Source organism: Heterobasidion irregulare, assembly GCF_000320585.1.
Source record: "Heterobasidion irregulare TC 32-1 unplaced genomic scaffold scaffold_04, whole genome shotgun sequence".
In the NCBI taxonomy this organism is placed as follows: domain Eukaryota; kingdom Fungi; phylum Basidiomycota; class Agaricomycetes; order Russulales; family Bondarzewiaceae; genus Heterobasidion; species Heterobasidion irregulare.
In genome coordinates this window covers 1,883,926-1,909,458 of record NW_009258200.1, presented here as the reverse complement: position 1 = coordinate 1,909,458, position 25,533 = coordinate 1,883,926, and the positions used below count along the sequence as shown (strand labels likewise).

Sequence of the window (25,533 nt, the reverse complement as noted above, 5' to 3'; positions counted from 1 at the left end):
CCAACCGACAGCCTCACTCTCGCCAGTTGCTGCTGAAGGGTGATCATTGTATGTCGTTCCACCATTTTTTAGTCATCCGTTGTCTTCCATTGGAAAGTGGCAGTCGTGTGCGGGCTCGCTAGGCATGATTGAACGACTGAGCTAAAAGGGCGACACGGCGCGCAACTATCCAGGTTCGCGAGGAGGGAGGTGGTCAACCAGAAAGCGCCGCCGATGACACCGCACTGAATGGCTGCCGACATTGGGTTCACCACAAGTGAGATTCATCCATCATCTCTCTTATAACGATCCTCTAAATAAACATTACATCACCTTGTCAACGTTTGATAGCCAAATGGCCAGGCGCCTGATGTATGGCCATGGAAAGAAGCTGAAAAGCTCGCCTGTCGGGTCACTCGCTGGGAAAACATCAATGAAGTCAAGCAACGCTATCTCACGACAAGTCCTAGAACCAGTCCAACTCCACCAGGAGCCCCGCGTTCCTGCGATCATCCAGAATCTTCCCCGCGGACTGTCTAATTACGTACGGTGTCGAGATCCATCAGCGTTCTGCGCTCAATAGGCTTCAATAGAACGAGGATCGCGATCGACCCCTGCATGTCCACCTCCCAGGTCAGTATGTCCGTCTTTAATGGAAGAGACGGTCGTAAGGTCGATCGTAAGCACTCAACGGATTGCGTTCATACGATGCCATGTATGCGCCAAAGATCGAAGCAGGCACCACGCCCGGATCCGAACCGTGCTTCGCGACGTCGCGAAGCATTGCGAGAGCCTGAGAGTTTATGGACTATGTAAGGAAGACGAGGGGACGCAGGACGCTTGGGGTAAGGTAAGGGACCCGCCTGCCTGCGGTACCTGGCCGATCGCTCGAAAAGCAGTGCAGGAGCAAAATAGATTCGAATATACAGATCCGTCGGGATCGAAGCATCAATACGGTGATCGCGACTGAGATCAACAGCAGCTGCGAACATCGCCCGTCGCTCAGCGCCTCCACAAGCCGTCGCAGCTCGGACAGGACAGGCGTGCGTACGTACGTACCAAACGCCCAAGCAGGTCACGCACGCGACCCTTCCGACGCGCCTGTTCGGGGCTACACCCCACCCGGCCCGGGGCCCCCCCCGTCAAGCCTCCTCCTCTTCGCCCCGTCCCCACCCGCCCCATTCGCCTCGCCGCTCGCGCGCGTCCGGTCCCCGCGCCGATCCTCCTGCGCATCCGCTGCGGTCTCGGACATGCCATACCCCGCGACCACGCCCTCCAGCACCGTGCGCCCTACGACCTGCCGCAGCTCCTCATCGGGGTCACGCCCCTCGGCCTCCGCGCGCCCCATGATGTCCTGCACGGACTGCAAGAGCGACGCGGTCAGGTACTCGGACACGGCGTCCTGCGAGTGCTGCGAGGGCTGTGCGAGGCCGCGCGCTGCGCCCGGCGCTAGCGCCAGTGCTGGTGCCGGTGACGCTGGCGAAGGGGTGCCAGAGGCATCCGTGGCGTGAGGCGCGGGCGCAGGCGCAAGCGCGGCGAGGTAGCTGGCGACCTCCGGAAAGTCCTCCGCAAGGTGCTCTGCGGGCTAAGGCGCGCGCGGGCGTCAATCAGCTGGCTTGGCGCGTTTCTGCGGCGCGGCAACCGCGTATGTATGCAGGGGGGGAGAGGGTCGCGGCGAGTTGGGCTGGCCGGGCGTACCTGGATGCCCTCATTGTTTCGTCGGTCGACCGTCGCGCCGTGCTCCACGAGGTACCGCGCGGTCTCGACGTTTTCGACGGTGTAGAGCGGCGTATCGCCGTCATCGTCTGTGGTGTTCACATCACCGCCTAGCGAAACGCTGTCAACTTGGCCGCCTAGAAAAGAGGAAGCTGCGGCAGACGCGCACCTCTGGAGATCAAATAGTCCAGGACGTGCAGCTGGCCGTAAGACGCGGCCGCATGCCTGCAGCGAGCAGGGGCCGCGGCAGGCGGCTACTGGTCAGTACGTGAGGCGACGGGCTGGAGCTGTGAAGCGCACATGGGGGTGTACGTGTACGGGTCTGGCGCGTTCGGGGAGATCGCTATGACGATGGGATGGGACATCAGCTCAGCTGCCGGGTGCTGTTGTGTCAAGGGGTTCGGCGGGAGATCCACTTGCACTGTCGCTCGACTAGCTCCTGCGTGCGCGTGAAGAGATTGGGTGTGGGGCCAGCTTACAACGGTCACATCGCCGGAGCGCTCACCTGGACGCGCGCGAGGTCGCCGTCCCCGGCGGCGACCCATATGTTTTTTTCTGCTCGGGTGGGGACGGGCATTGTGTCTTGGTGAAGATTTGAGTGTAATAAAGTGGATGACTACTGTGATGAGGTCTAATCAAGTGTATTTGGGCATGTTTGTACAGCGCTATATATGCTTAGGCGCTCGTGATTGGGGCATTTTTTCGGCATCATCATCGAATGGTCTTGGAAGGGCCGGGGCTGCAAGCACGGGCCGGGCGTCTGAGTGAGTGGGGGGGCTCTGGAGGAGACGGCGAGGAGGGGAGTGGGTTGTTTGACGAGATGTGGGGACGAAGGAAGGCGACATAAGGGCGCTTGAGTAAAAGGATCTGAGGTTCGGATCTTTGGCATCGATCGTGAAGAACGGATCTGTGGATCACTTTTAAATTACGTGTGCGGGTCGGGCGGTGGCGCGGGTCGGCGCTTGGCCCGGAGTGGGCGGGGGAGGTGGGGGGGGAGGTGGGGCGGACGGCGAGGAGAGGCGGGAGAGGCGGGGAGAGGGGGTGCGGGGGAGCGAGGGCGAGGGGGAGGAGGGTTTGCACCGCGGAGGCTGGCCGGGGTCGGGCTCTGGCTGCGTGACACGGAGTGCGTCAGGGGCGTGACGTCGAGCCGAGGGCACGGACGAGTCGGAGAGATTGAGATGTTTGGACGTTCCCCTTTACAAACCAGCCGCACAGCGTCCTCCTCTCCCTCCTCTCCCCCTCCGCCTCCTCCGCCTCCTCGTTCTCTCTCGCCCGTTTGCTTTCCGTTACTCTACTGTACAACCTACTCGCCTCTGTCTGCGCCCTTCGTTCGAGCCCATGAGCTACCTCACCCCCTCTCACCGCCTCTTCGACTCCCCTGACCTGTCCCCCTTTCCCCCCCTCCACAACAACACCAACAACTCCCCTCCCAGGATGCTCAATCTCTCCTCGTACGACCCGCTCCCGCTCCCGCAGCACCCGCCGTCGCTCGCGCCCGATCAGTCGTTCAGCAAATTCCCCAAAGTGGGTGAAACTCGGTGCTGTAAGTCGCTTCCGATTCCATCATCCGGACGATCGTCCATCGATCATCCGTGACGTGTCCTCTTCCCCGCTAACTCTCCCTTTCTCCCTCGAATACCCTCCGTTGCCGCTCCAGACTGGACCCTCCTCTCCGCGGATCTCCACTTCCTCTACCTCGACCCCGTCCTCGCCCACCATCTCGTCGATCAGGCCAACGACCTCGTCGGCAAGTCTCTCTTCGATTTTGTCCACCCCGACGAGAAGGCCTCGGCCACGCACGACCTCCGCAATGTCCTCGAGAGCCGCACCCTCCACGGCAGCGTCACCCGGTATGCCCCGTTTTCTATCTCAGCGTGGACCCCACGCTGCATTTTCTCTTCACCGCTTACCTTCACACGGCGTGTTCGTCTCCACCAGAATGCGGTATTCGCGCCTGTCCCGCGTGCGGCGCCTCCTCGGTTATCAAGGCCCTCATCACGTCTGGCCAGAAGCGGAGAAGATTGCGATAGATTCAAACTACATGGCCGTGGACCTCGTCATCAACTGGGCAGCGGAAGGCCTCGTCCTTTGTTTCATCCACGCGGTCGTGGACCTCACGCCCTACGACAACGACGAGCACGTGAAGACCGGCTGGACAAACTGGTGCGGCACGAGTGCCATGACTGACCAGGAGGCGCAACTGCTCTACCAAAGGCTGCTCCACAGCATCCCTCAGTCTGGCAACATGTCCAGGGCATTTCAGATCCTCTTGAACCAGTCGGACCGCCCCCTTCTCTTCAGCTGGCCTCCCCAACAGGCACAAGGCCCGACAGCCTCCGACTTCGCCAAGCTGTCCGACGAGGTCCAAATCGAGAACAGCCCACACACCGGCAATGACGCAAAGACCAGCTGCACGCGGCGATACAAGGCGTTGCAAAACATGACCTCCTCGGACGGCGTGAGAGAAGTCGAGAGTATATTCATCCCGCACGGTTCGTTCTCCCCTCTCTTACACCCATCCACCCCCTGACTCCTTTGTCCCCAGGTTCCATCATCTTTGCCTGTCACAAGGTGAACTCGCCCTCTCGTTCCTCTTCGACGAGCAACGCATCTATGCAGCAGCAGCAGTCCAACTACGACACCGGTTATATGGGCTCGCAAAATCAGCAATTTTATTCCGACCAGACGACGGGCTCCTACGCACTGCCTCCTATGCAGGTCTCGCCGACCTCTTCCTACAATTTCCTTTCTCAGAGCTCCCAAGTCCCAGTCCTGCCCCCATTTTCGACTCAGCCGTGGTCGACGGGCCCAGACCCATCGACGTCGCATCAGCTGTTGGGGTCCCAATGGGCTTCCGCAGCATCGACTGCGTCCTATACGTCAGGCACTCCGCAAATGCGCGTCTCTCCCTATGCGTCGCAGCAGCAGCAGCAGACCCAGGCGCCATTACCGCGTCAGTGGTCCCCGCAGCCCTCGCCCTATGCCGAGATGGACAACCCCATGCCCCAGGCCTCCTATTCTCGGCCCTTGTCCCCTTCCTATGGCTATTCGTCCTCCGAAGTTCAGCAGGCCCCGCCACCAAACACGGATACGGTACCGCCGCCAAAGACAGGACAACGTCGCACGAGCCCCAGTAACTCCCGGGACCAATACGGATCGGGGGGCAGGAGCTCGGGGCACCCACCCGTAGGGATCACTCGATGCTCCAGCTGCAAAGTTACTCAAAGCCCAGAATGGCGGAAAGGCCCCAGCGGCAAGAAAGATCTATGCAACGCGTACGTCTTGGTTTACTGCTTCCTGTCTCGGTGCTGACTTGCTGGTCCCTCCAAAAGATGCGGCCTTCGATATGCCCGCTCACGTGCCAAGAAGGAAGGGATCGCCCAGCGTAGGAGGAAAGACAAGGCGAATGGTCCGACCCCAAAGCAAGAGCAGCAATCCCCCAAGCCGCTCTCCGCCACGCCTCCCCTATCGGCGCCCTATCCTGGCCTTCGACAGGCGAGCTACGAGGATACTTCATTCACTTCCACCTCGCCTGCGGGGTCAGGCTCTGGGAGCGAGGTCTACCCGCCGCCTGGTCCGCCTGGTCCGCAGGCCTTCAACAGCCTCACTCCTTCGCCCTCGCCCCCCGCCGGCAACGTCGGCTTCCAACACTACCCCTCTCACCGTCACGCACGGGAGTCGGACGTGCGGCAGCAATACTCCTCAAGCACGCCCTCGTACTATCCCTCGCCCCTTTCCAACACGGGCGTGCAGCACGGCTCGCACGGAAATGGCGGGCACGGACATACGCTCTCGCGCATCGAGTCGCTCCCGCAGCTGGTGAATAGGATGTCGCCGCTGCTCTCGTCCGCGTCGTCCAACTCTCCTGGGTCCGGCCACGCCGCCTCGTACGAACGCGAGCGCGACAGGGACAGGGACTCTATCACGCTGCCGCCCACGCCGCTCTCCGCCGACCCGCGCCACGGGCCGGCGAGTAAGATGACCTTCGTAACTCAATGAACAAAGGGGGGGGGGATTACCTGACCACGTTTGGTTCCTTCATGAAACATCAGCAGAACAATCTCCGATCTGCTCTCAGAAATTTCGTATTAAAGCCTGCAACTCCTATTTTTTCTCCTATTTTCTCCATTTCATTTCGCTCGGTATCCTGCGGTCGGCTACAGGGGTACAAGATCCCTAACTAGCTTGCTTCCCTTTTAGTCCTATTTATCTGCTTTGCGCGTTGATGATCACTATGCCCTGCCTGTCCCACGGACATTCCGCCTTCGCCATAATTGCCTCGCTTCTCATCGTATCAGTATTTGACCAGCACCAGTACCCTCCGCGTGGCGTCCCACTTCCTGTGGTCGCCCGCGTGTACAGTACCTCCGTCTGTATACATGGTTCCCGGAGTGTCCGAGTACTCCAAGTAGGTTACTTAGTTCGCTGTTAGTGCATCGCTCTACCGTACCGCCCTCGGGCGTCGTCCTGCGGGCGTGCATCCGCTTAATCTCCCACCCAGCCCCCTTCTATTCCGTGTACCTGTACAATAAGTATTTTTTTTCCGCGCCTTGTCTTTTTCTCTGCAGCCGTTCTGCAGCTCGAACGAACCTGGCTGAGCACGGATCCTCGTAGATCTCGATGATCGATCAGTGACAACGCACATATGCGTGCTATTACTTATGGGGGATATCTGCTATCTCTATCTGGGTTCGGTGAGGCGGGGCCTGATCTCCGTAATTGAGAAGCACACGATATTGACAGGTCAGGCCTCGGGCAGGGGCGGCGCTTGAGCTCCTTGAGATGCGTGCAAGGGAGACATGATTAAGGTACAGCGCGACGCCGTAACATCTCTGTACACTCGGATCCGCCACAGAGCGCGGAGCCGTGCGCATGAGCAGAAAGGTGTCGTCCAGGTTTCACATCGGTATACACAAATACAAGCAGGCCGTGATGAGCGATGCATCCTACGCTCCCTTCGTCAGTCTGCAAACGTAAACGAGGGCCGTTGAGGAAAAGCACGGGGGAGGAAAGGAGGAAGGTAGACACACGTCGCGTCGATCTGTTTGATCTTGGGGAGGGCGAGCATGATTTTGCGGCGGTAGTTGGCGCCTTCCGCCTGCTGGCAGGGGTTTCCCTCGAGGTAGATCGTCTCTAGACACGGCAGAGGCGCCAGCTGCGATTCGAGCGATTGTAAATTCGGGATCTTGTTGTTGTTGATCTGAGGAAAAATGATCGGCAGTCCATGATCGTGAACGGCGGCATGACGAGGAAGTTCGGATGAACGTACCCATAGTTCCGCGAGCGATCGGAGATAGGAGAGGTTTTCTATCGTGGAAATGAAGTTGTTGCCGACGTCGAGTGTCGTGAGGCGCAACTGGCAGCCAGATCGATATTTTAGTCGGTCGGTCGGTCGGTCTACCGATGATGCCTAGAATCAGGAGATCTCACGTTGTGTTGCAGGCCCTCCAGCTTCTGCACGCCGTTGTGGCTGAGATAGAGTTCTTCTAGGTTCTCTAGTTCGTCTAGACCTTCGATCTTCGTCAGGCGATTAGATTGCAGCGCCAGGATTTTGAGCCGTTTCAGGTTCCCCAGGTTCTGGTGGGGGAGAGATGAGCGTCAGCGAAGAGTCGCGGCAGAGTATGCGGCGTGCAGTGCCTCTAGCTTCGTTATCTTGTTCTTGCCCAACCACAGTTCTTCGAGATTCACGAGTGCATCCAGGTTCTCGATTTGCTGTCGAAAAGGAGGTCGTAATCGATCGCGTGAGAGAGGAGAGGGTCTGCATTCACCCGCAGCTTGTTGCCGCCCAGTTCCAAGCTTCGAAGCGTGGCACCCAGGCCTTGAAGACCGCTGATCGTCGATATTCGGTTCTGGACAAAGTAGACGGTCTTGAGAGCCGTAAGATGCTCCAACGTGTCTGGGATCGCTTTCAGGAGGTTGAACGACAGATCCAATACACTTTGTAGCAGACAGTCACGGTCAACTGAGGCCAAGAAATATACACGCGTCTGACTCACGAGAGATTTGACAAAGAGTTCAGGGAATCGCCGACGGCCTTGAGCTTGTTGTCATACAGATCGAGCTCCTCCAAAAGCGTTAGCTGATTGAACACGGCGGGATCTAGGAATGAAATGAAGTTCTGGCGAAGGCAAAGGCGCTTCAGGTGGCCAGCGAACCGCGCGAGCCGAAGATTCTCCAAAGCGGATATCCCAGAGTGCACGAGGTCAAGGTCCTTTTGGTAACTTGGATTAGCGAGGGGTTTCCGCGCAAGTGGGCGAGATGATCACCTCTGTTTCGTCAGGGAGGTCACTCAATGGATCACCGCCTCCTCCCTGACCTGTTCCTTCTTCAACATCGTCCTCTGAATCCGAGGTTGCGTCCGCATGCTTCTCGGCCTCATGTGGCAATTCTACGCGCGCGGTTCTGTACGTTCCCATTACCATCGATGACATTTACCAGAGAGCTAAAGTGACTTGCCGTTGTGCCACGACCACGTCTCCAGAGTCTGATTGATTGGTGGGTTTCATATGTTCAGACTTGGGGTCAACACTGGGCTTAGATACGAGGAACGTGGTTCCTCTCCTTGCATCATGCGAGGTTGACTCGACCTAAGGAACGATAAGGTCATGGGCGTTACGTAAGAAGCAGTCCGTCAGGAACTGCCAGGCTCCTTTTACGCAGGACCATTGCAGTTACCATTGCATACGTTCCTACGCCAGAATAAATTGCGGTTTTGGCGGAAAAAAACTGCAATACATCCCAAGCGGATATCCGCGGTTAGGTCTGCGCTCACATGATAACGGGCTGAGCCCCCCTTAGCCATAGCCCTCGTTGGCATATAGTCCATTAAGATGAGTATGCACTGAAGAGAAGTATTACATCTCGTGTGGTTGTAAGAGATACAAATGGGTCCAAAGAGATAGAGGTACAACGTTAGTCGCCAACTAAAATTACTACGCATTTGACAGACGAATAGCGCGAACACTAAACAACAACTATGCGATCAAGCCTATGATATTGGCGGTCAATTTGAGCACGAGCTACGCCAAGGAGGAGGGATCTTACCAGATAATTATACGACTTGCGATCGTCGCACCGCTCCAGATACTCACGCTGAGTAAGGAGGGACAACAAGTCAGTCATATCAAATCACAAGCATATGAACTCAACGACCGACCTCTATCAGACCTTCAATCCGCTTCTTGATATTGAGCGGATTGGGCTGGAAACGAGTCGCAAGCTGTCGCGTCGCTTCATTGACGAGATCGATATGTGTCATATGTTTCCTGTCCTTCATGATGCGCACAATACAGGCCTGATCAAAATGAGGGGCGAGATGTTTGTGAAGCTTCAAGGGTCGTAAAGATAGCGACGTGTGACGCACCTCTATTTGATGTCGTCTCTCTTCCTCCACCCTATCATGTGTCTCTTTCCGCTCTTCTCCGCTCTCGACCCTTGACGCGACGGTGCTGATTTTGATCTTCTGTAAGGGAGACGAGAAATCCTGATTGAACGAAAACGAATCGGATGGGTTGACGTCTCGGCCGTGAGGGTGTTTCTTCAGGACCTTGAATTTTGCACACGCAAGCGACTGGAGATTTCTTTGCAGATCTACGTCCGGAATCGATGTGGCTGCTTTGATTTCCTTAACGAACAGTGAAACAGTAAATGCAGTGCCCCGTGAACGGGGAAATTTTCACAAACCTCGTATGTCAGGAACTCGCCTTCGGTCAAGTCCTCGAAGAGGAGTAAGATGACAAGAGCAAACGTCGAGACGTTCAGGTCATGCTTCTTGGCCTTGAAAGTGACGCGCACGTCGGCGTTGCCCATGGATAATTGCCATGTAAGCCGCCGACCAGAATGTCGGCTGAGATAAAATTGCTCGAAGGATTTGCTAGTTTTGACAAGCACATCAGGAAGTGCACAAACTACGCCCATATAAGGCATTGGCCAGAAGGTGGATGTCATGACGATGACGGATATATCTACCTCAGGTGCCTACAGCCAAAATGAGAAAAAAGAGGCGGTTGATACACGGAGAAGGATGCTCACAGTCGTCTTCTCGAGATGGGTCCGATACGATTGCATCGTCTCGGACGAAATCTTCATATCGTGGAACATGCCCTCCAGCTTCTGTGTGAACTGGTAGCCGCACTCCACTTTGAGCTTGGCGAGCATCCCTCGTTCCGCATCATCGGAGACTGACCGACCCAATAGAAGACGTTTAGCTAGATGTCCCTTATAGTATCTTTCAAAAACGTCTTTCTCCGTAATGTATCGGAAGACTGTGATGGTTTTGTCGAGCACAGCTTCGACTTCTGCATCTGTTTTCTGGAATGGGATCAGACAGGATCACGATGTTATAAGTCATGACTTACTCCTTTCAACCCCTTCTTCAAGTTCTCGTCAATGAACAGCGATATGAACTCCGGAGCGCGAGGTTGGGCATTAACAAATGATTCAAAGGCCTAAAATTTACGTTAGTAGGCAGCCTTGGAAAAGAAGTTGGTTCGCCCACTTCGTTCAATCCGCTCTCCAAATCACGGTTGCTGTCGAATGAATTCTTCCATATGTAGTCAAATCTGTCCTTCAAGTGTAGAACATCTTGAACCCATTTCAGGGCGATGGCTAGACTCTGGGCATTGGGGTTTGGAGGTCGAGCCTTGCCCTTTTCTTGTCCTTTCTCCTTACCTTTCCCTTTCTCCGACTCCGCATCATCCTCGTTCTCGCCCTCGCCCAACTGAATATTTGAGCTCCTGCCACTGATTTCTGCTCCTCGTCGACCAACAGAACCTTTCAGAGATTTCCGAAGGCAGGGGAGTCCTTCTGGTACCATACTGAACAATTGATGAAGGCGTTTCAAGTCGTCAAATTTATCTAGATCAATCATGGCATCAAGTCCCGAGTTTGGCATGCTGATGACCTGCCACAAATGGGGAGAAAGGAGAGTATCCTGTAATATCTGTCGTAGAGGTCCTGAAGTTTGCAAGGATAGATATTGATGCGCGCGGGATTGTTCTTCGACGAATCGAGTATCAACCTAAAGGGACATCAGGCAGAAGAATATATCAAAGCGAGAATGCACATACTCTGCGCAGGTATTCCGAGGCATCACATGTTTCCAACAGCTTCTGGCCCTCCATTTTATAAAATTCCTCGCTTTCTTTCAAAATCATCGGCTCGAGATCTTGCTTGTAGACCGTTGTCCCATCCGAGGCACCACTCAATTGCAAAAGTACACGCACACACCCTGTAGCAGCAGATCGATTGATGACATACCCCTCGCGTTCAATACGAAGAATGCTCAAGATAGCAGAAAAGACGTGTTCCTTTATTGGTGGACGAATGATATGTTTCAAGAACAGTCGATGACCCAGGTCCAACACTTCAGGTAACTTGTTAGATTGGGCATAGCCTCGATCCTGCACAGAGATTTGTCTTAGTGGCAAGCAAACATCGAGAGACGTCGGGACAAAGGTACCATGTACTTGAGAATCTGACTCAATTTGACCATGCTCCCTGAGTGATCCTCGAAGACGTTCGTCAGTGCCTTCAGGAGCCTCTCCCCTTCTTGACTTTCGTGAATAGAGTCATCGCTAATTCCAGTGGGGAACGCGGGAAAAATGACTTCCTGGGCCAGTCGATCCAGGTTCTGGACGACGAGAAGGCTGACGCCTTGATAGAGCATCTCGCCGTGCTTTTGAATAACCATTTGATACGCCAGTCGATAGTTTTCCTCGAACGACAGCGTAAATGCCCTGTGATTCTGAATCTCGCGTATGTTCGTAGTCAAAGTTGCCCATGTTTCGTCGACGGATATGACAGGCCCAAGCTATTCATTCTCGTAAATGGCCGACTCTTGGTATAAACTGATCCCGGAAGCATACCTTGCGAGGCTTCTAGAAATAAGAGCAACTCACATGTTACCTTGCCCTGAGAAGCATCACGATATATACTCACTATCTTTCCAGGTCTCATACGCTTTGAAGCTGATGCAAATGTAATGAACTACATGCGTTGATTCTATCCTGATCATGAGCTTACCAGATGCCATCAATCACGAGAGGAGAAAGTAAAATGTGCTAAGTAGCGGTGTACACACCTCAAGTGTATGGCAGTGGCGGATCGGTACATGTTGTTTGTAGTTGTTAGATTCCAAAGCTGTTGCACAACAAAGCCAAATGGCATTCTCGGCTTTAAGCCTAAAAAGTTAGGTCTCGACCGAGCGATTAGGACGAAGACAAGTGTGGGTGTAACGACAAAAGCGACGGCAGTAATAGTAGAACAACAGGTGGAGTGTGCGATAAATGTGAAAACATGGACGAGATTGTATAGTATGGGCAGTGCAGATTCCAATCACAGTTGAAGTAAGTTAGCCAAGTAGCTCTAATGAGAAAAGATTTCTTCCGGTATACGTGTTATGAGGCGGACTGCGAAGCACGCACGAAATCCGAGAAATACTTCCTGAAATTTTTGTTATCGAGATCCCGCATCTTCGTGGTGAACTCGACGGCCGTTTCTGGAGGCCAGTTCTGCGCCGGCAAAAATATAGAGATAAAGAATTCGAAAGCCTCCTGACCCCGTGTCCTGACAATAGCCTGAAGAAGGTTGGCTATCTCATGAAGGACCTACCAACAATCATCAGGGTTGGTATAGTAGGCAACGTGACAATCACGCACCATGAGAATCTGGCCGTCCTTTATATTAAACTCGGGCAATGACAAGACCCGAAATGCAGCAGGAACGATGTTTTCGTAGATAATTCTCTCGAAACCTTGGAGGCCTAGTGAAGTCGCAGAGGAATCTCCGGTTGCAGCAGTCAACGGCTGACCCCAAACATTGATGCTTCTTCCTAAAAATGTGAATGCAGCCCTTTCACTGTACGGATCGGATACATCCCCAGCGAGCTGTAGCATGTTCTCGAGTAAAGGCTCGAACCGATTCTTATTTTCTGGTTTGATTTATAAGTTGAAAGGAGGTACTCATCAAGTCAAAGACTCACGATCAGATATAAAGATCCTGTGCAATTTTGAGGAGACCACGTTATTGAGTAGTGCGAGATAGGCCTTCTTTATTTCCGCATGAGACAATTCATCATCGGTCCCACTGACAGGTTGAGATAGTATTCCGGTGATATGAGCACTGAGCGGGCCAATAAGCTCATTCAGGACGTCAAACAAATCTTGCTGTGAGCATTGACATGAGAAAGCAACATATAAACGAAATCAATAGGACATACTTGAAGCTTGTGGATTAGAAGACTGATGAAGTTCATAAAGTCGACCAACTCGCTTAGCTCAAAGTGGGCGAGCAGGTTGGCCATAAGCGGTGGGATGAAACGTGTGACACTTGGACCAGTCGTTGCTAAGATTCGTGCAAACGCAAAACGAGTCTACATTTTCGCCGCATAAGGTTTTGACAGCTGAAAATAGTAAGATCAAACGTACCGCATCACGAACAGGCTTGAAAACATTCATCGCCGCTAACGACATGAGAATAGCTTGAGCTATGTCCTGAAACACGTCCAGAGGAGGTAAGGTGTATCCTTCTGGAAGCGGGGAGGGATATTCCGGGAACCCCTTTGCAATGTTTCCTAGAGCCATGATAGTATGATGAACTTTGAGGATGGGCACAACGTCCTGCGCGCCCTTGATAGCTTGCAGGCTTACAGACAGCTCGTCCAGAAGCGGCTTGACGAAGGACGATAGCAGGGCTGGCTGGTCAGGCGATTTCCAGAACAGGGAAACGAGTGTGCCGACGGTCTCGAAGAGGTAGAGTTGAGCATCAAAAGAGCTAGTGTTTTTTATGGCTTCAGACAATAGGTCTTGTTCGGGACTTTCGAGTTCGGGAAGCTCGACTTGTATGGCTAAGATGTCACGAATACCTTCAAGTAAAGTCCCAGCAAGATCAGGTGTGACTTCGTTCCGGCTTTCCTTGACGAATCTATGAAACAGATAGTATACACGTGATTGCACGGTCGAGTTTGGGTTGTGCAAGCCCCTATTCGTCCGTTGATCAGACCCAAATGTACTCAGCCAAAGGGGAATCCACATACCTTGTGTCTACCATCGACTGCAATGTTGGGAGAATACACTCTTTGCGTACTTTGAAGAAGTCGCTGTATCGCACAACGGTCTCGAAGAATTGCATCACCACTGTTCGATGAGGGTACGCAGATATTCCAGATTGAATGAGCGTATAGATCATTTCGCCATGAGTAGTCAAAGGAAAAGTCGAGTAGTCGGTTTCTTTTCGCTTTTCCTTTGCTACCGCCACAGGAGTCTTGCAGAAGGCACTGCGCCCTTTGCCGCCAGCTGTCGTGTCATATGTCAGGCGCCTTGTTGAGGAGTTTAATAATAAGAGCCCACTTTTGTTGATTTCGCCGAAGATGTAGACCAAATAGATCGCTAGCTCAGCATCATTCCATTTCACGGAGACACCAGCACTGTATGCGTTCAATATGTCTAACGCTTGCGCTCTCACGGCGTCGGTGACAAGGTCTTGATCAATGAAGATCACAGAGTCCACGAATGAACGTAAGTCCTACAGAATTGCCATTTCAACAACGCGAGATTTTGTTGCTGCCAAAACTGTGATTCACATACCTTTCGGAGACTCTCGAAGGCACCGCGATCTTCATCATCTAATTCGTCTACGTCTGTGTCTTCTTCCCACTTCATCTTTGTGAAGATGACACCGAGAAGAGATGTGAGAAACGAGCGTTTTTCTGACTCCACAGGATCCGACGACGTTTTTCGACTTCGTTTATACTAGCAAAAATGGTAGGTCGACGATTATCACGAGGTGATACGATTGATCGCTCACACTGGCAAGGATAGTTTGAACCATAGGAAATATTGTTGAACACGTATCGTCGTAGTCGTCTGCCATGAAATGGAGCATGCCAGGGAGAGTTTGGTTCAGCAAGCGTGACGCTTCCGACCGGATGTCTTCGAGTGGACACTCCTATATACTGGAAATTAAACCAAATGATGATCCAAGAAACTAACGAACGAACGTCGACGAGTTTCATCAACTCTAAGCCAAGAACGTTAAGCAGCCTGCCAAGGGCCTCACGATAGGATTCTTCTCCTTCATCAACAGCTTCTCCACGGATCGCCTGCTCCGTCCGCGTCTTCTCCTCTAAAGCCTCTAGGACCTGTCCCAACGATAACACTTTGATGAGCTGAAGTTTGTCCCCGGGTTCTTTTAGGCCTTTGGATAGAATTCGGAGCAATGCGACAGACGCTGCGAGACGGATAGCTAGAGACTGATCAGACAAGAGCATGAATAGCAAAGGAACAGTGGTTGGCGTGACAGTCAAGTTGATGTCAATCCACCCTAAAGGACCGGGTAAGCTATGGCTCTTGCACTCGGCTGAAAGCTACACACGCACCGACGTAGGAGCCAAATGTTCGAATTCCCCAATCGACTACTTCAATAACTTCTGTTGATTCTCGTTCAGACGTGGGCGCAAGTTCACCCTTTTGAAGCTTCATCATCCTGTCAGCGGCATCAACGACGATGGTTAAAACCGCTTCATTAATTCGCACAGCATCTCGTTCTCGAACTGCATCCCGAACACGCGCATCCCGAGCATGTCGTACACTGCTGTGTTGTCGTGCAGACTTAATGATCTGATCTGCGACTTCCCCAGAAATTTCAAGGACAATGTGGAAGAGCAAGAGAGAGAGATGTGGATTGAATGAGGGTTGTAAGGATGACTCCGCCGGACGCATCAGAGAAAACAAGTCTATGAAGAATGTTGGCCATTGGTCTACGTATGTTGCTAGAAAAAATAGTGTCAAAGTGTGCGAGAACTTGTTACGCAAAACTTTGTGAACTCGTAAACAATCATATTAGCGCGCGATGTCATTGAAATAGACTCACAGGTCGCGCTGCTTTCCGAGGAACCATAAATATACTCAGATTGTATATAACCCAAGAGCGATTGCTGTAAGGTCTGAAAGGTGACATTGTCCAATGGTTCGAATCTGTTCAAGAAAGTATTAGTCGATGTCTCTCAATCTCAGCTTTTGGGCCTGGATCAGTTCAACAGCAGCTTTAGCATGCCCCGTCTGTTTGGTCAGAGTTTATGAGTGTTGCACATGCCTTGAACCCGCTTTCACAAAAACAATTCCGCACGTAGGCCATGCAACCTCATGATTCATACAAGAGAAGATTATCAGCTCACCGGTTGTCTAGAAACCCATCCAAAACCCTAAGAGCGAAAAATCTCGACTGCGAGGGGTATTTACGCCCTCCATCCGGCGCGGTGTCCAGGAACAAGGTCAACGCCAGTTGCCATGTGTTTTGCGCATTTTTTTCGATGTTAGAGAGATACTCCAAAGCCTGCTCATGCAGAGAAGCTTGCGATGGGTCCGATGCGATGAGAGTCGCCTGAACAAATTGGGCGAGTTCCCGGTCCATAGCAGAAAGATTACTCGGGACAAATTGACTTGACACAAATCAAGGCGGTGGGCCTGTGGTATGATAGTGAAAGGCCGTTATGGCGTAGGGAAATGGTGGAGGATGGAAAGGATTGATTGCGGTCTGACTCGTTCCTCAGAGCTCGAAGTTCGAGCTTCGAGATTATATGAGGTTGGATTTCCAAATCTTCACGCGTGAGATCTGATCAAATTTGACAACCTCTTATTACCACGTGCTTGTTCTTGTACCCAAGACTTACCCAAGTCGGCTTGTAATTCCTTGTCGTGTCTTCCGTATTGACTTTCGTCTTTGTTCAAGCAAACACGCGCATGGCTGTTGTACAATTAATATGTAGATACACTTTCTACCATGTGCATACAGTTCGGCACACCGTGGTAAACACAGAAAGGAATTTTAGTGTTTCCTACGTACAGGTTGATAGCAAGATCTGCAGCACCATTGTGGCATGCACGGACGTGTGTACATCGTCAGTGGTATGATCTTCATGCAATAATAAGTAAGCTTACAAGTTCAATATCAACTGAAATCCAGCATCCAGAGGTCACCCGTGGCCACGCCGACGCATAGTCGACCCGTAGTCTCGTCAAAAGCGAGTGAGTTGCACATTTGTGGCGAGAACGGGAGCGATGGGTAAGGAGGGAGAAGAACGTGCACAGTCGACCAATCCACATTTTCATCGGGGAAGTGTGCTTTGATCACCCTAAACCCATCGGTTTCCCAATTCTGCTCGATCCAAACCGCTCGTCTACCGGTGACACCTATGCGAACGAGTTTGACAGAACTGTCCCTGGGGGCTCCAAATACTTCTCTCTGCATGAGAGAATCCTGCCCCTGGTGACCTGGGTCGAGAAATAGACGAACAAGAACACCCTTGCCTTCGGAATCGCCTAGTGCAGCTGCATAAAAGAGGAAAGAAAGTGATTTCGGTAGAGAAGGGATTGTGTCGCTAAAACTGTCGGATTCGGACACAAAAAAATCCTGGACATTGGGCATGTGGGATATGAGAAACTCTTCGTAATCTCCCATGTCCTCAACAATTCTTGAGTCGTCTCGATTTAGCGGATCCCATACCGACGATCGACCGGCGAGTTGTTGGTGGACCATACACGATGGTAAGTGGAAGGTGCGGACCAAGACATTATCATGGAAGCTTCCTATGAAAAGAATGCGATCATGATAGAGCTTGATGCTGAGGCGTGTGAACGGCTTCGATGAACGGGTGAGGTCCGTTCAATACAAAGGATGAGCAATGTACAGTACCTCATCGAATTTCGGATGAAGGAGAACTTGACTCCATGTATTGGTATTCACCAACAAGACTTGATACGAATGACCAAGAGATTCCGTGCTCAGATCTACGAAGGTGGCAGCGATTACCTTGTCGTGGATTGATACTTCGTGAATTGTACCGCGAGCTCGGGATGGCCGAGGAATGACTTTCTTCATTCGAGGAGTTGAGTTGTGGAGGAATTCAGCCTCTGAACGTTCTATCAGAGGAATATCATAAATTTGAAGAACCCCACTATAGCATGAGTATTAGGAACAAGATAAGATCGCGAATCGTTAACAAGTGCTGACTGGGTCGCATTGTCGATGGTGATTGCTAATGTGGCAAATTTCTCGTCCCTTGTCAAGGACACCGTAAACTTCTTGTAACCGGCAAAGATATCAAACGATGCAGAGCAATATACATCATCCGCATCCTTGAGGCACCACAGCTTAATTGTTGCCCTCGTATATTCGAGGCGAAAGCTACGCTGAGAGGTCATGAGCCATCGACCGGCCGAGAGGAGCTGCATTTCGTCTACAACAGCATAACCATTGGTCCCGTATAAGCAGATCGGCGAGCACTTCATTACACGAGGCGTTCGCCTAGACCAATTATCATCAAGCTTGAAAGCCTTTACAATGGCTGGTTGCAATTCAGGACATGAAAGGCCCTGTGGATCAACATCGCGTGGTAGATCTAAAGGAATCGCGGAGTATTTTGAGATTTGATGCCACAGGTAGTCGGATGACCCCAAGGCGTGCAGGACACGACACGTCTGCACGAAAGTGGATCAGCAAATGAAACACTTCGATCGGGGCACATGACATGCATGGGCGTGCGACGCACTTGCTTCAAAGACAAGATGTCTGGAACAGCAACTTCTAAGAAAATGGCCAAAAGGATATCGATTGGAAGGGCGGTGAAGGAAGGAGAGTTTCTGTCGAGCATGATGCATTCAGTCGTCAGATCAGAAGAGCTGATAAGATAAGCAGAGTACTGTGCTTGTAGCGTGCGAAGTGCGATCCGGCCCACGCCGTGGCGTCCCGAAGCCCCGAGCAGCATACTTAAGGACATTGGCGTGTCCTAGCGCCCCTTTTGCTTTGACCTCTCCAATGGATAGCTCACCTATAACACCTGCAACGCCCAACTTCTCTGATACCAATCACGATTTTAATCTCTCTGAAATAGATAGCATATCTGACTCGGATTGGCTCGATGTTTCTAGCCGTGCGTCCGAAGACGAGTCTGCAGGCATCCCAGAGGACGATCACGACGAAGTGTACGATCGCCCACCATCTCGTCGATCTGTCAGCAGCCGCTCAAGTTCTCGCGATGGCGATGTGGAAGGCTGGGAGGGTTTAGTTGAAGGTGCTGATGTTGACGACGATGTCCTCTTACACGAACACTCTCACAGCGCCCACCTTCCTGCGGACGCAGTAACCCTCGACGTTGCCGATTCTTCAGCCGAGGAGCAGCGTGTGAAGGAAGCTCTAGATCAAAGCATGATCAGCACGTTGAGCTCTTCTCGTACGAGCTCGCTAAGCTCATCCACGCATGGTCCGGCTAGCCGCCCTCGCGACTTGAGGCTGTCGTTCCCAGACCCTTTGACCAGTTCCCAAGACGAGCTCAATGGGTCATACGAAGATGTATTGCCCGCCTTACGAGGACCCAATACTCGATTATCTCGATTCGAGCCTGGTGTCGCCACCCTTGCACCATCATCGTCACCAAAGGATCCAGGCTTATCTTCCATACCTGAGGTCCCCCAGACGGTCGATTTCACACACGTTGATTTTCAGATCGTCCTTTATGGTATTTCGACTATGGGCAAGTGGCAGTTTGTCGAGAAACTTCTGGGCAGATTGGCGCTCGGCTTAGGTCTGGCGCTTTCTCATCGCGACACACGATCGACTTACGTGTCAATCTATACCTTGAATTCGGACCATGCTCGTTTCCTGGCCTCGCAGTACACTATTTCCATACTCGATAGAACGGACTCATCAAGGGAGCGCATTGTAGGTTTGATTTTACTTACTTATCTAACAGTTAACTGCAACTCTTCTAGTCGGACACGGTGTCAAAAACTCTGGCGGTGGTCTTCCTCCCTTCAGCTCTTTCCTCCTTGCCATCTCATACGCTCTATCTTCCTGTCTTTACTTCGCCATCTGTACCCAATGATACAGCTGGTCTGTCTAGGACATTCTTGCGTCAGGCAATCGAAGACAAGTGGCAGGATCTACGGGCGCCCCTCAGCCAGTTGTTGCTCGTGAATGAAGATTATCCCTCCGCAGTTATCAGTGAGGAGGAAGTCGACACCTTGGAGCCGTCTGAGGTGGCTGTCGGCTTTCGACCACTCCTCCCGCACGGCAGGAAGGGGGTGAACATGAAGGCATTGACGGGTCAATTGTCATCCGTGTCTACGATGACTATGTATGCTCTTTTCCCTCATCTCAAAAACCTCCGGACGCTGATGCGCAGCTGTTATCGCTAGCCTTGGGCTGTTGTCGATCGTTCTTGCCTACATCGTTAGTGGGTCGTCTCCCACAGGATCCATACCGGTAGTCTCAAAGGTGGAGAAGCACCCTTCAGCGTCTCTCGCTACTATCATAAGCAATGGTTCTAACCATTCGTCTATCCATGTGACGCCACCCACGTCCACCGCCCTTGGGACAACATCGTTGAAGGAATTTGCTTTGGCTGTCTTCAGCCCGGTTTCTCTTGACTCATCTTACGGATCGCGACGTTCTCGTGCTTCCCCCACTTCAGGGAGTCTACCCATCACGAGCAGTGGGTTACCATTTATCAAGAAGATCGAAGACACATCAGCAAACCATGGAGAGCTGCCATCCAAACAATTGTTGGCCCATCCTCTCACCACGTCATTGTCGTTGACCAGCTTACCCGGATCCAAGGCCGTATCCATCTTTCACGTGGCGGCCGAGCATTGTAAGACGAAGATACCTGCACCGACCGCGCAGTCCATGTACTCGCTGAGCACCCGCCTTGCCAGTTCACTATCAGACATAATCAGTGCCAAAATGATCGCCTCTGCCATCCAAGCAGATGTGAAGGAGCTGCTCGACGCGTTGAACGAACTTTTGCAGGTGCTGGAGACGCAGACTGCCATGGCACTGCGTTTGTCGAAGGCCGCTACAGACGGCTTGCGCGAACATTTGTATCGCGGTCATCGCCGTGCACAGCAGCGTGCGCTACAAATTCGGAGGAAAGGCGAGCAGGCCATCACGACGTTCGGTGAACAAGCGAAGGGACGGATCGATCAAGCAAAGTCGAGGGCCAGAGCGTTCAAAGACAGATTGAGCTCAGAGGTCGCGGTCGCCTATCAGAATCAGCGGGCGAAGGGCATCATTCCGACGTTCAATGAGCATGTCCAAGGTCATAAGGAGAGACGGGCGGCGAGGAGATTAGCAAGGCGTAAGATGAGGGGGCGTTTGGATCTCTAGACAGCAGGTATCTGGATTTTAGTATGTGTCGCGTTTCAATGCGACCTTTTCTCTCTCTTCCGTACTATGCCTCATTATATGCTCGCTGTATTGCACGGTTGTGCGTTTGTACTCCTACAGTCCGTATGCTATGTACATTGATGACACCTGTCGTCTGCCCGGCGTTGTAGGCTACGACATTCATGTGCATGGTCGAACTTGTTGTATGTTTTATATTAAATTGTCGATACTGTGTGCCCCTAGTCTCTAATTTGCATGATGTCGCCTTTGCTAGAATCAAAATGAGGAGTCTCAGCTGGCCTCAGCAAAAGGATCTGGTCAAATGTGTTGGCACCCCATAGGATGCCGACTTTCCGCGCTTTCATCGCCGCATCGCGCGCTGGCTGACTCTCAAGTTCGACACTCCAATTGAATACTCTTCTCCAGAGTATGGGAGAGTATGGGCCTATCGAATCTAGCTGTAAACGCATTGTCCGCGTTCGACTTTTGGCGACTCGCTTAGGAACTCATCAACTTTTCTATCTAGGCGACTACGCCCCTCTTTGTACGCGGTAGGTTCACGTTACCCCGTGGTTTCCGCGAAGCTTCTTTTCTACGTCCTCATCTCGCTAGATGGCCGTCAGATCGCTACTATATTCTACATTAGATCTCTGCGTGATCTCTAAGCTGCTACTATCCCAGGATCACAGTTGAACAGTGGAACAGCTGCTATAGCTTCTTCTGTATTAAAGTGGCTGTCTTATAAATATTTAGGGAGGTTTATAGATGTGTTTAGAATGACTGCATTCTTTGAGGCTTGTACAAAAAGCGCGTGGAGCAGGAGAGAGAAAATAAAGGTAAGTATGGTTCTCTGCTGCATCTAAGAGTCCAGATCTAAATGATCCCCACTCTGAACCTCATCTAGAAAAATATCGGGAGCTATGTGTAAGTACACATCCTGTGAAAAAAATCCGGGGGTGGTCAGTAGAGAGCTTACGCTCAAAATAAAACCTTGACGAAAGAGACTCGAAAGAGGGTAGGCAGAGTGACTTCGGCCTTCGGAGAAGTGACTTTTTGAAACTCCGACATACGCAGGTGGCGGACCTCGCGAGCTACAAGCGTCAGACTTCACTGCGTCCACCGCAAGGATAAACCGTGGATAAAATCCTAGATATAATGGGATATGAGTAAATATCGGATAAACCTAAAGTTTATGTTTTGGTAGTTTCCACAGATAAGCCCAAACAAAAACTTTATTTATATCTAGGGTTTTATCCACGGTTGATCCCGGGAAAAATCCTGCGGTGCACGCAGTGCTTCTAATCGGCACGCGTGACTCAGCGTGACTAAGTGCTCAGATTAATAGTTCAGCTCTGGGGTCTACGCCGTTTTTCGAGTCTCCCTCCTCGGTCACTGCCCGACGCTTTTCTATCTCCTTCAATAACTACAAGAAAATCAACATAATGAAATTCAGACACTTGGTCAGGTATGTACATGCATTTTATAGTGGTTAGAGAGGTTGCGGGAGCTAGGCGACTAAAATGCCTAGACCCTGTTCAATTGTGGTCCAGGGATAGTACCCTCCGCTGCCTTCTGCTACTCGCGACGATCTCCCCGGCTACATGTTCACCGGCCCCGATCGCATGCTTGTCATTCTACCATCCGTCATCAAATACCTTCAAAAAACATCGAAGCAGTTCCGAAGCACTGTGATTCCTAAAGACGATCATTTGCGATCGTCGGTTCTCCCTGCTCCAGGAATATGTTCCAGGCCAGTCACAAAGGTATTCCGGATTTTTTGTACATTTGTAAGCTCTCAGGTGGTACCGGATCTTCGAATACGCTCACGCTCAATATGCATCAGACTCTATCAGACTGCAGTGCCGTAAGAAACATAGCGTACCTTCCTCGGCTGCCTCTCTTCTGAACTTCCCCACGGCGTTACTCAACTTGGTGGTCACCGCGGCCGATTCACCGTGGGTTCATCAGATGTGAATCTTCATCGAAGTACGAGAGTATATGATAGTGAGCTTGACGGTTTCGACAGATGAGTGTCCATCATTGTAGGATGCATCCTCCTCCTCTCTTGAGAGGCGTTTGGGCAAGCCTAGTTTGGCTTTTCCCCCCATGTCACAGGTTGTCCCGTTACTGTATCAGGCTTCTCGTGATCTCTGGTTCAGCCGGAATCTGAACTCTCCAGGCTCCCACTGCTTGCCAGGGTCATACAAGTCGCATATAGCACGCGGGAGCCTGGAGCCTGGACGTACTTTGCGAAGCCATTCGCCAATCATATCAAAAAATTCCTTATGTAGAACGATCTCAGCCCGCGTAACCTTCTAGAATACCCCCATTAGTTGACCTAATGTCACCAGCACCACACTGCGTAACCAAGCCCCGTCGGTAGGTAAAACAAATGGGGTGAAAACCAGCTTCCACCAGCCATACTTATTAAATACCGCAATAGAATGTTCGCGCAGCTATTTCTCCTCTACGATCGACGTCCTTGCGACAGGTGGCCCCCCTCTTCTTTCCTGTCTTTATCCCAGTGAACTCGTCGTACACGATCATCTTCGATGTCGGACGCTGGGGCGACCTTGGCGAAATTGCTGTAAGTCGTTGCACCCATAGAATAGATGACTTAGGTACGAAAGCTGATCATTTCACGATAGCCATGGGCCCATGCTGGCCGGGACGTTCATCAACGCGGTGCTCTATGGAGTCTCCATTACTCAGGTGTACATCTATGTCAAAACGTTCAGGACGTTAGTCATTTTGCTTCAGAGCTCGAGAGGTATCGATGATGTCATTGCGTTATACAGGACCGACAAGCAGTGGATCAAAGGATTCGTGCGTGCGTTCGTCGGGAGAACTGGGTTTTGATTTTGATCGGTTCCGTAGATAGCTGTCTTATTCGCGCTGGACACGATCAACACCGTTTTTGACATGGCTTTCATGTATGACTCTGTAATTAGCCATTTTGGTTCGTTTCTTCCTTATGGAGAAAAATTCGCCCGTCTTGCTCATCGTCCTCATTTTTAGGAGACGTCGCCTATATCCAAAATGCGAATTGGAGTGAGTTATTGTTCTTCCATGAAATATCTTCCATCTGATTTGCTTCGTAGTATTCTGTACAGGTGTGCCATAGAGTTGAACAGTTTTGTTCCTATAGGTGTCGACTGACGGACTGCTCGTTCAGATCCTGCTCTGACAGTGCGTTCTAACTTCCTCGGTCGGGCGATATGCTAACTCCTTTCTTCAGGGTGTTATTGGGGTTACTGTTCAGCTGTTTTTTGCGTGGAGGGTCAAGATCCTCACTGGGAGTACCGCGGCGAGTATAGTGATCGCACTCACCGCAATTTTGCAATGCTGTGAGATTATAGTTTGTTCGATAACTGTTGACATTGTCTGATCTCCTGTCAGTGGCCGGCATTGCAACGTCGATCGCCGTTGGTTTCATCCCTGCCTATCTCGAGTTCCGCAGATTCAAACCTGCTGTGATCGTCTGGTTGGCTGGCTCGGCTGCATGTGATACCATGATCACCATCGTTTTAGTCTGGCATCTGGTACGTACACATTCAATATTCAATCGTACTTCCGTTTATCTTATTGATTTCCTTTTGTGTGCACAGAGGCGCCACAAGGGCGGCTTTTCAACCACGGACGATGTTATCGACAGGATCATTAGAGGTGTGTTCGCGGTCATTTCTCACAAACCCTTGTAGGCAACTGACGTGCTCTCTGCGCATGGAAAGTGACTGTACAAACCGGCATGCTTACTTCACTCGTTGCCCTCATCGACCTCGTTCTTTTCATCAGCAGTGTAAGTTGTGACAACTCCTTATATCTCCAGTTTCCTCAGCTAAATTGTTATATTTATCCTCATCAGCCGTCAGGCTTGTGAGTATCTCCGAGTCTGCAGACTTAGCGAAGATGTTAATTGTCACCCAGGCATCTAGCTTTCAATTTTCCACTTTCAAAGCTGTATACGAACTCCCTCTTGTCAAGTTTGAACTCACGGAAAGGTTGGGCGTTCACTTCAACGTCGGACCAGACGGCTTCAGCAACAGCTGATCGTCGGACCAAAAGGGTCAGTTCTTGCCAATCTCGATGATGCCTGAACTGACATAATGAATGACTAGCGTCCTGACGTCGTGACACTAGGAACTGCTTCTGTCAGGCCAGAGGTTCGTTCTTGCATCTCAACAGCGGAGTCCTTCGTAATCGCGGCTAACTGATACCGAAAAGGTTCATGTATATGTTGAGTCGCATGAGATGCGAGACAATCCACCGCACAATGCTAAAGGCATTCCATCTGATCATGAATTCGACGAGGAGTATATGGATTCCAAGAATGTCACCTCTCCAGTCTAAGTAGGTCCTGGAAAAGAATGAACGCATAAACACCACCAGAGTCTCATGTTATGTTTCTCTAGAACAAGAACAGTTGTTTATCTCGTCTACATACCAGAGACTCGAGGCGGGTGGAAGAAACTTGTAGTTCCCAAAGTCCGTAGCATTTGGCCCTACGGGACGGGTTGTATCGCAACGAAAATATAGTGGCTTTCAGCATACGTTGAACGGGCTTGAAGATGTTTCATACAACGCTAGTGCTGTATGAGGCCCTACGCTATGAAACCAGCTCGACGTGAAGCTCGCCTGAAGATATGGTGTGCATGCATCGGCACTTTGTCCCTTGAT

The 25,533-nt window shown here is 51.6% G+C and overlaps 10 protein-coding genes across 10 annotated transcripts; 4 read left to right on the top strand and 6 right to left on the bottom strand.

Annotated features, from left to right (window-relative positions):
- Positions 1-1,210: 1,210 nt before the first annotated feature.
- Positions 1,211-2,248, bottom strand: HETIRDRAFT_247006 (uncharacterized protein; the record flags this gene model as incomplete). Its single annotated transcript, XM_009547072.1, has 5 exons — positions 1,211-1,564; positions 1,678-1,805; positions 1,865-1,920; positions 1,996-2,063; positions 2,201-2,248. Coding segments are annotated over 5 exons (654 nt in total), but the record flags the coding sequence as incomplete, so codon positions are not given.
- Positions 2,249-2,406: 158 nt separating this feature from the next.
- On the bottom strand, positions 2,407-3,035 carry HETIRDRAFT_450763 (uncharacterized protein; the record flags this gene model as incomplete). The annotated part of the gene is made up of 3 exons (XM_009547071.1): positions 2,407-2,562; positions 2,625-2,804; positions 3,003-3,035. The coding sequence occupies 3 exons, from the start codon at positions 3,033-3,035 to the stop codon at positions 2,407-2,409; spliced, it is 369 nt and encodes a 122-aa protein (XP_009545366.1).
- A 94-nt stretch (positions 3,036-3,129) lies between these two features.
- On the top strand, positions 3,130-6,250 carry HETIRDRAFT_458619 (uncharacterized protein; the record flags this gene model as incomplete). Its single annotated transcript, XM_009547070.1, has 5 exons — positions 3,130-3,238; positions 3,353-3,545; positions 3,634-4,187; positions 4,241-4,970; positions 5,028-6,250. 5 exons carry the CDS (start codon positions 3,130-3,132, stop codon positions 5,692-5,694), a joined length of 2,253 nt encoding a protein of 750 aa, XP_009545365.1. The 3' UTR covers positions 5,695-6,250.
- On the top strand, positions 5,468-6,250 carry HETIRDRAFT_439620 (uncharacterized protein). Its single transcript, XM_009547069.1, has one exon. It carries the CDS (start codon positions 5,921-5,923, stop codon positions 6,125-6,127), a length of 207 nt encoding a protein of 68 aa, XP_009545364.1. The 5' UTR covers positions 5,468-5,920; the 3' UTR covers positions 6,128-6,250.
- A 100-nt stretch (positions 6,251-6,350) lies between these two features.
- HETIRDRAFT_126398 (uncharacterized protein) lies at positions 6,351-8,117 on the bottom strand (the record flags this gene model as incomplete). The annotated part of the gene is made up of 9 exons (XM_009547068.1): positions 6,351-6,367; positions 6,724-6,895; positions 6,965-7,051; positions 7,126-7,181; positions 7,206-7,272; positions 7,333-7,407; positions 7,464-7,632; positions 7,692-7,906; positions 7,962-8,117. The coding sequence occupies 9 exons, from the start codon at positions 8,115-8,117 to the stop codon at positions 6,351-6,353; spliced, it is 1,014 nt and encodes a 337-aa protein (XP_009545363.1).
- Positions 8,118-8,528: 411 nt separating this feature from the next.
- On the bottom strand, positions 8,529-11,476 carry HETIRDRAFT_474227 (uncharacterized protein). The gene is made up of 10 exons (XM_009547067.1): positions 11,156-11,476; positions 10,764-11,096; positions 10,193-10,714; positions 10,053-10,142; positions 9,727-10,005; positions 9,379-9,672; positions 9,059-9,319; positions 8,852-8,989; positions 8,740-8,787; positions 8,529-8,683 (listed from the first exon to the last, which is right to left on the bottom strand). The coding sequence occupies exons 1-10, from the start codon at positions 11,384-11,386 to the stop codon at positions 8,678-8,680; spliced, it is 2,202 nt and encodes a 733-aa protein (XP_009545362.1). The 5' UTR covers positions 11,387-11,476; the 3' UTR covers positions 8,529-8,677.
- Positions 11,477-11,872: 396 nt separating this feature from the next.
- On the bottom strand, positions 11,873-16,234 carry HETIRDRAFT_433769 (uncharacterized protein). The gene is made up of 13 exons (XM_009547066.1): positions 15,869-16,234; positions 15,565-15,668; positions 15,071-15,508; positions 14,693-15,015; positions 14,500-14,640; positions 14,280-14,444; positions 14,043-14,217; positions 13,730-13,988; positions 13,122-13,674; positions 12,914-13,066; positions 12,677-12,860; positions 12,354-12,625; positions 11,873-12,302 (listed from the first exon to the last, which is right to left on the bottom strand). The coding sequence occupies exons 1-13, from the start codon at positions 16,102-16,104 to the stop codon at positions 12,093-12,095; spliced, it is 3,213 nt and encodes a 1,070-aa protein (XP_009545361.1). The 5' UTR covers positions 16,105-16,234; the 3' UTR covers positions 11,873-12,092.
- A 436-nt stretch (positions 16,235-16,670) lies between these two features.
- Positions 16,671-18,314, bottom strand: HETIRDRAFT_152727 (uncharacterized protein; the record flags this gene model as incomplete). Its single annotated transcript, XM_009547065.1, has 4 exons — positions 18,242-18,314; positions 17,704-18,170; positions 17,386-17,647; positions 16,671-17,331 (listed from the first exon to the last, which is right to left on the bottom strand). Coding segments are annotated over exons 2-4 (1,200 nt in total), but the record flags the coding sequence as incomplete, so codon positions are not given.
- Positions 18,315-18,507: 193 nt separating this feature from the next.
- On the top strand, positions 18,508-21,101 carry HETIRDRAFT_152726 (uncharacterized protein; the record flags this gene model as incomplete). Its single annotated transcript, XM_009547064.1, has 3 exons — positions 18,508-19,410; positions 19,461-19,794; positions 19,874-21,101. The coding sequence occupies 3 exons, from the start codon at positions 18,508-18,510 to the stop codon at positions 20,854-20,856; spliced, it is 2,220 nt and encodes a 739-aa protein (XP_009545359.1). The 3' UTR covers positions 20,857-21,101.
- Positions 21,102-23,365: 2,264 nt separating this feature from the next.
- Positions 23,366-24,946, top strand: HETIRDRAFT_474219 (uncharacterized protein; the record flags this gene model as incomplete). The annotated part of the gene is made up of 13 exons (XM_009547063.1): positions 23,366-23,443; positions 23,505-23,597; positions 23,655-23,682; positions 23,734-23,815; positions 23,875-23,907; positions 23,958-23,969; positions 24,032-24,045; positions 24,095-24,203; positions 24,256-24,398; positions 24,465-24,522; positions 24,588-24,655; positions 24,722-24,732; positions 24,784-24,946. The coding sequence occupies exons 1-13, from the start codon at positions 23,409-23,411 to the stop codon at positions 24,944-24,946; spliced, it is 849 nt and encodes a 282-aa protein (XP_009545358.1). The 5' UTR covers positions 23,366-23,408.
- Positions 24,947-25,533: the final 587 nt, after the last annotated feature.

Bases quoted from the DNA above. Each gene is read 5' to 3' on its own strand.
- HETIRDRAFT_474227 (XM_009547067.1), bottom strand. From the start codon at position 11,386: ATGGTTATTCAAAAGCACGGCGAGATGCTCTATCAAGGCGTCAGCCTT. The intron at 9,673-9,726 runs GTGAGCATCCTT...TTTTGGCTGTAG, and splicing joins CCCATCTCGAGAAGACGACT to GCACCTGAGGTAGATATATC. The intron at 9,320-9,378 runs GTTTGTGAAAAT...CTGTTCGTTAAG, and splicing joins GCGAGTTCCTGACATACGAG to GAAATCAAAGCAGCCACATC.
- HETIRDRAFT_439620 (XM_009547069.1), top strand. From the start codon at position 5,921: ATGATCACTATGCCCTGCCTGTCCCACGGACATTCCGCCTTCGCCATA.
- HETIRDRAFT_433769 (XM_009547066.1), bottom strand. From the start codon at position 16,104: ATGGACCGGGAACTCGCCCAATTTGTTCAGGCGACTCTCATCGCATCG. The intron at 13,989-14,042 runs GTGGGCTCTTAT...ATGACACGACAG, and splicing joins CTTCGGCGAAATCAACAAAA to CTGGCGGCAAAGGGCGCAGT. The intron at 12,861-12,913 runs GTATGTCCTATT...CAATGCTCACAG, and splicing joins TTCTAATCCACAAGCTTCAA to CAAGATTTGTTTGACGTCCT.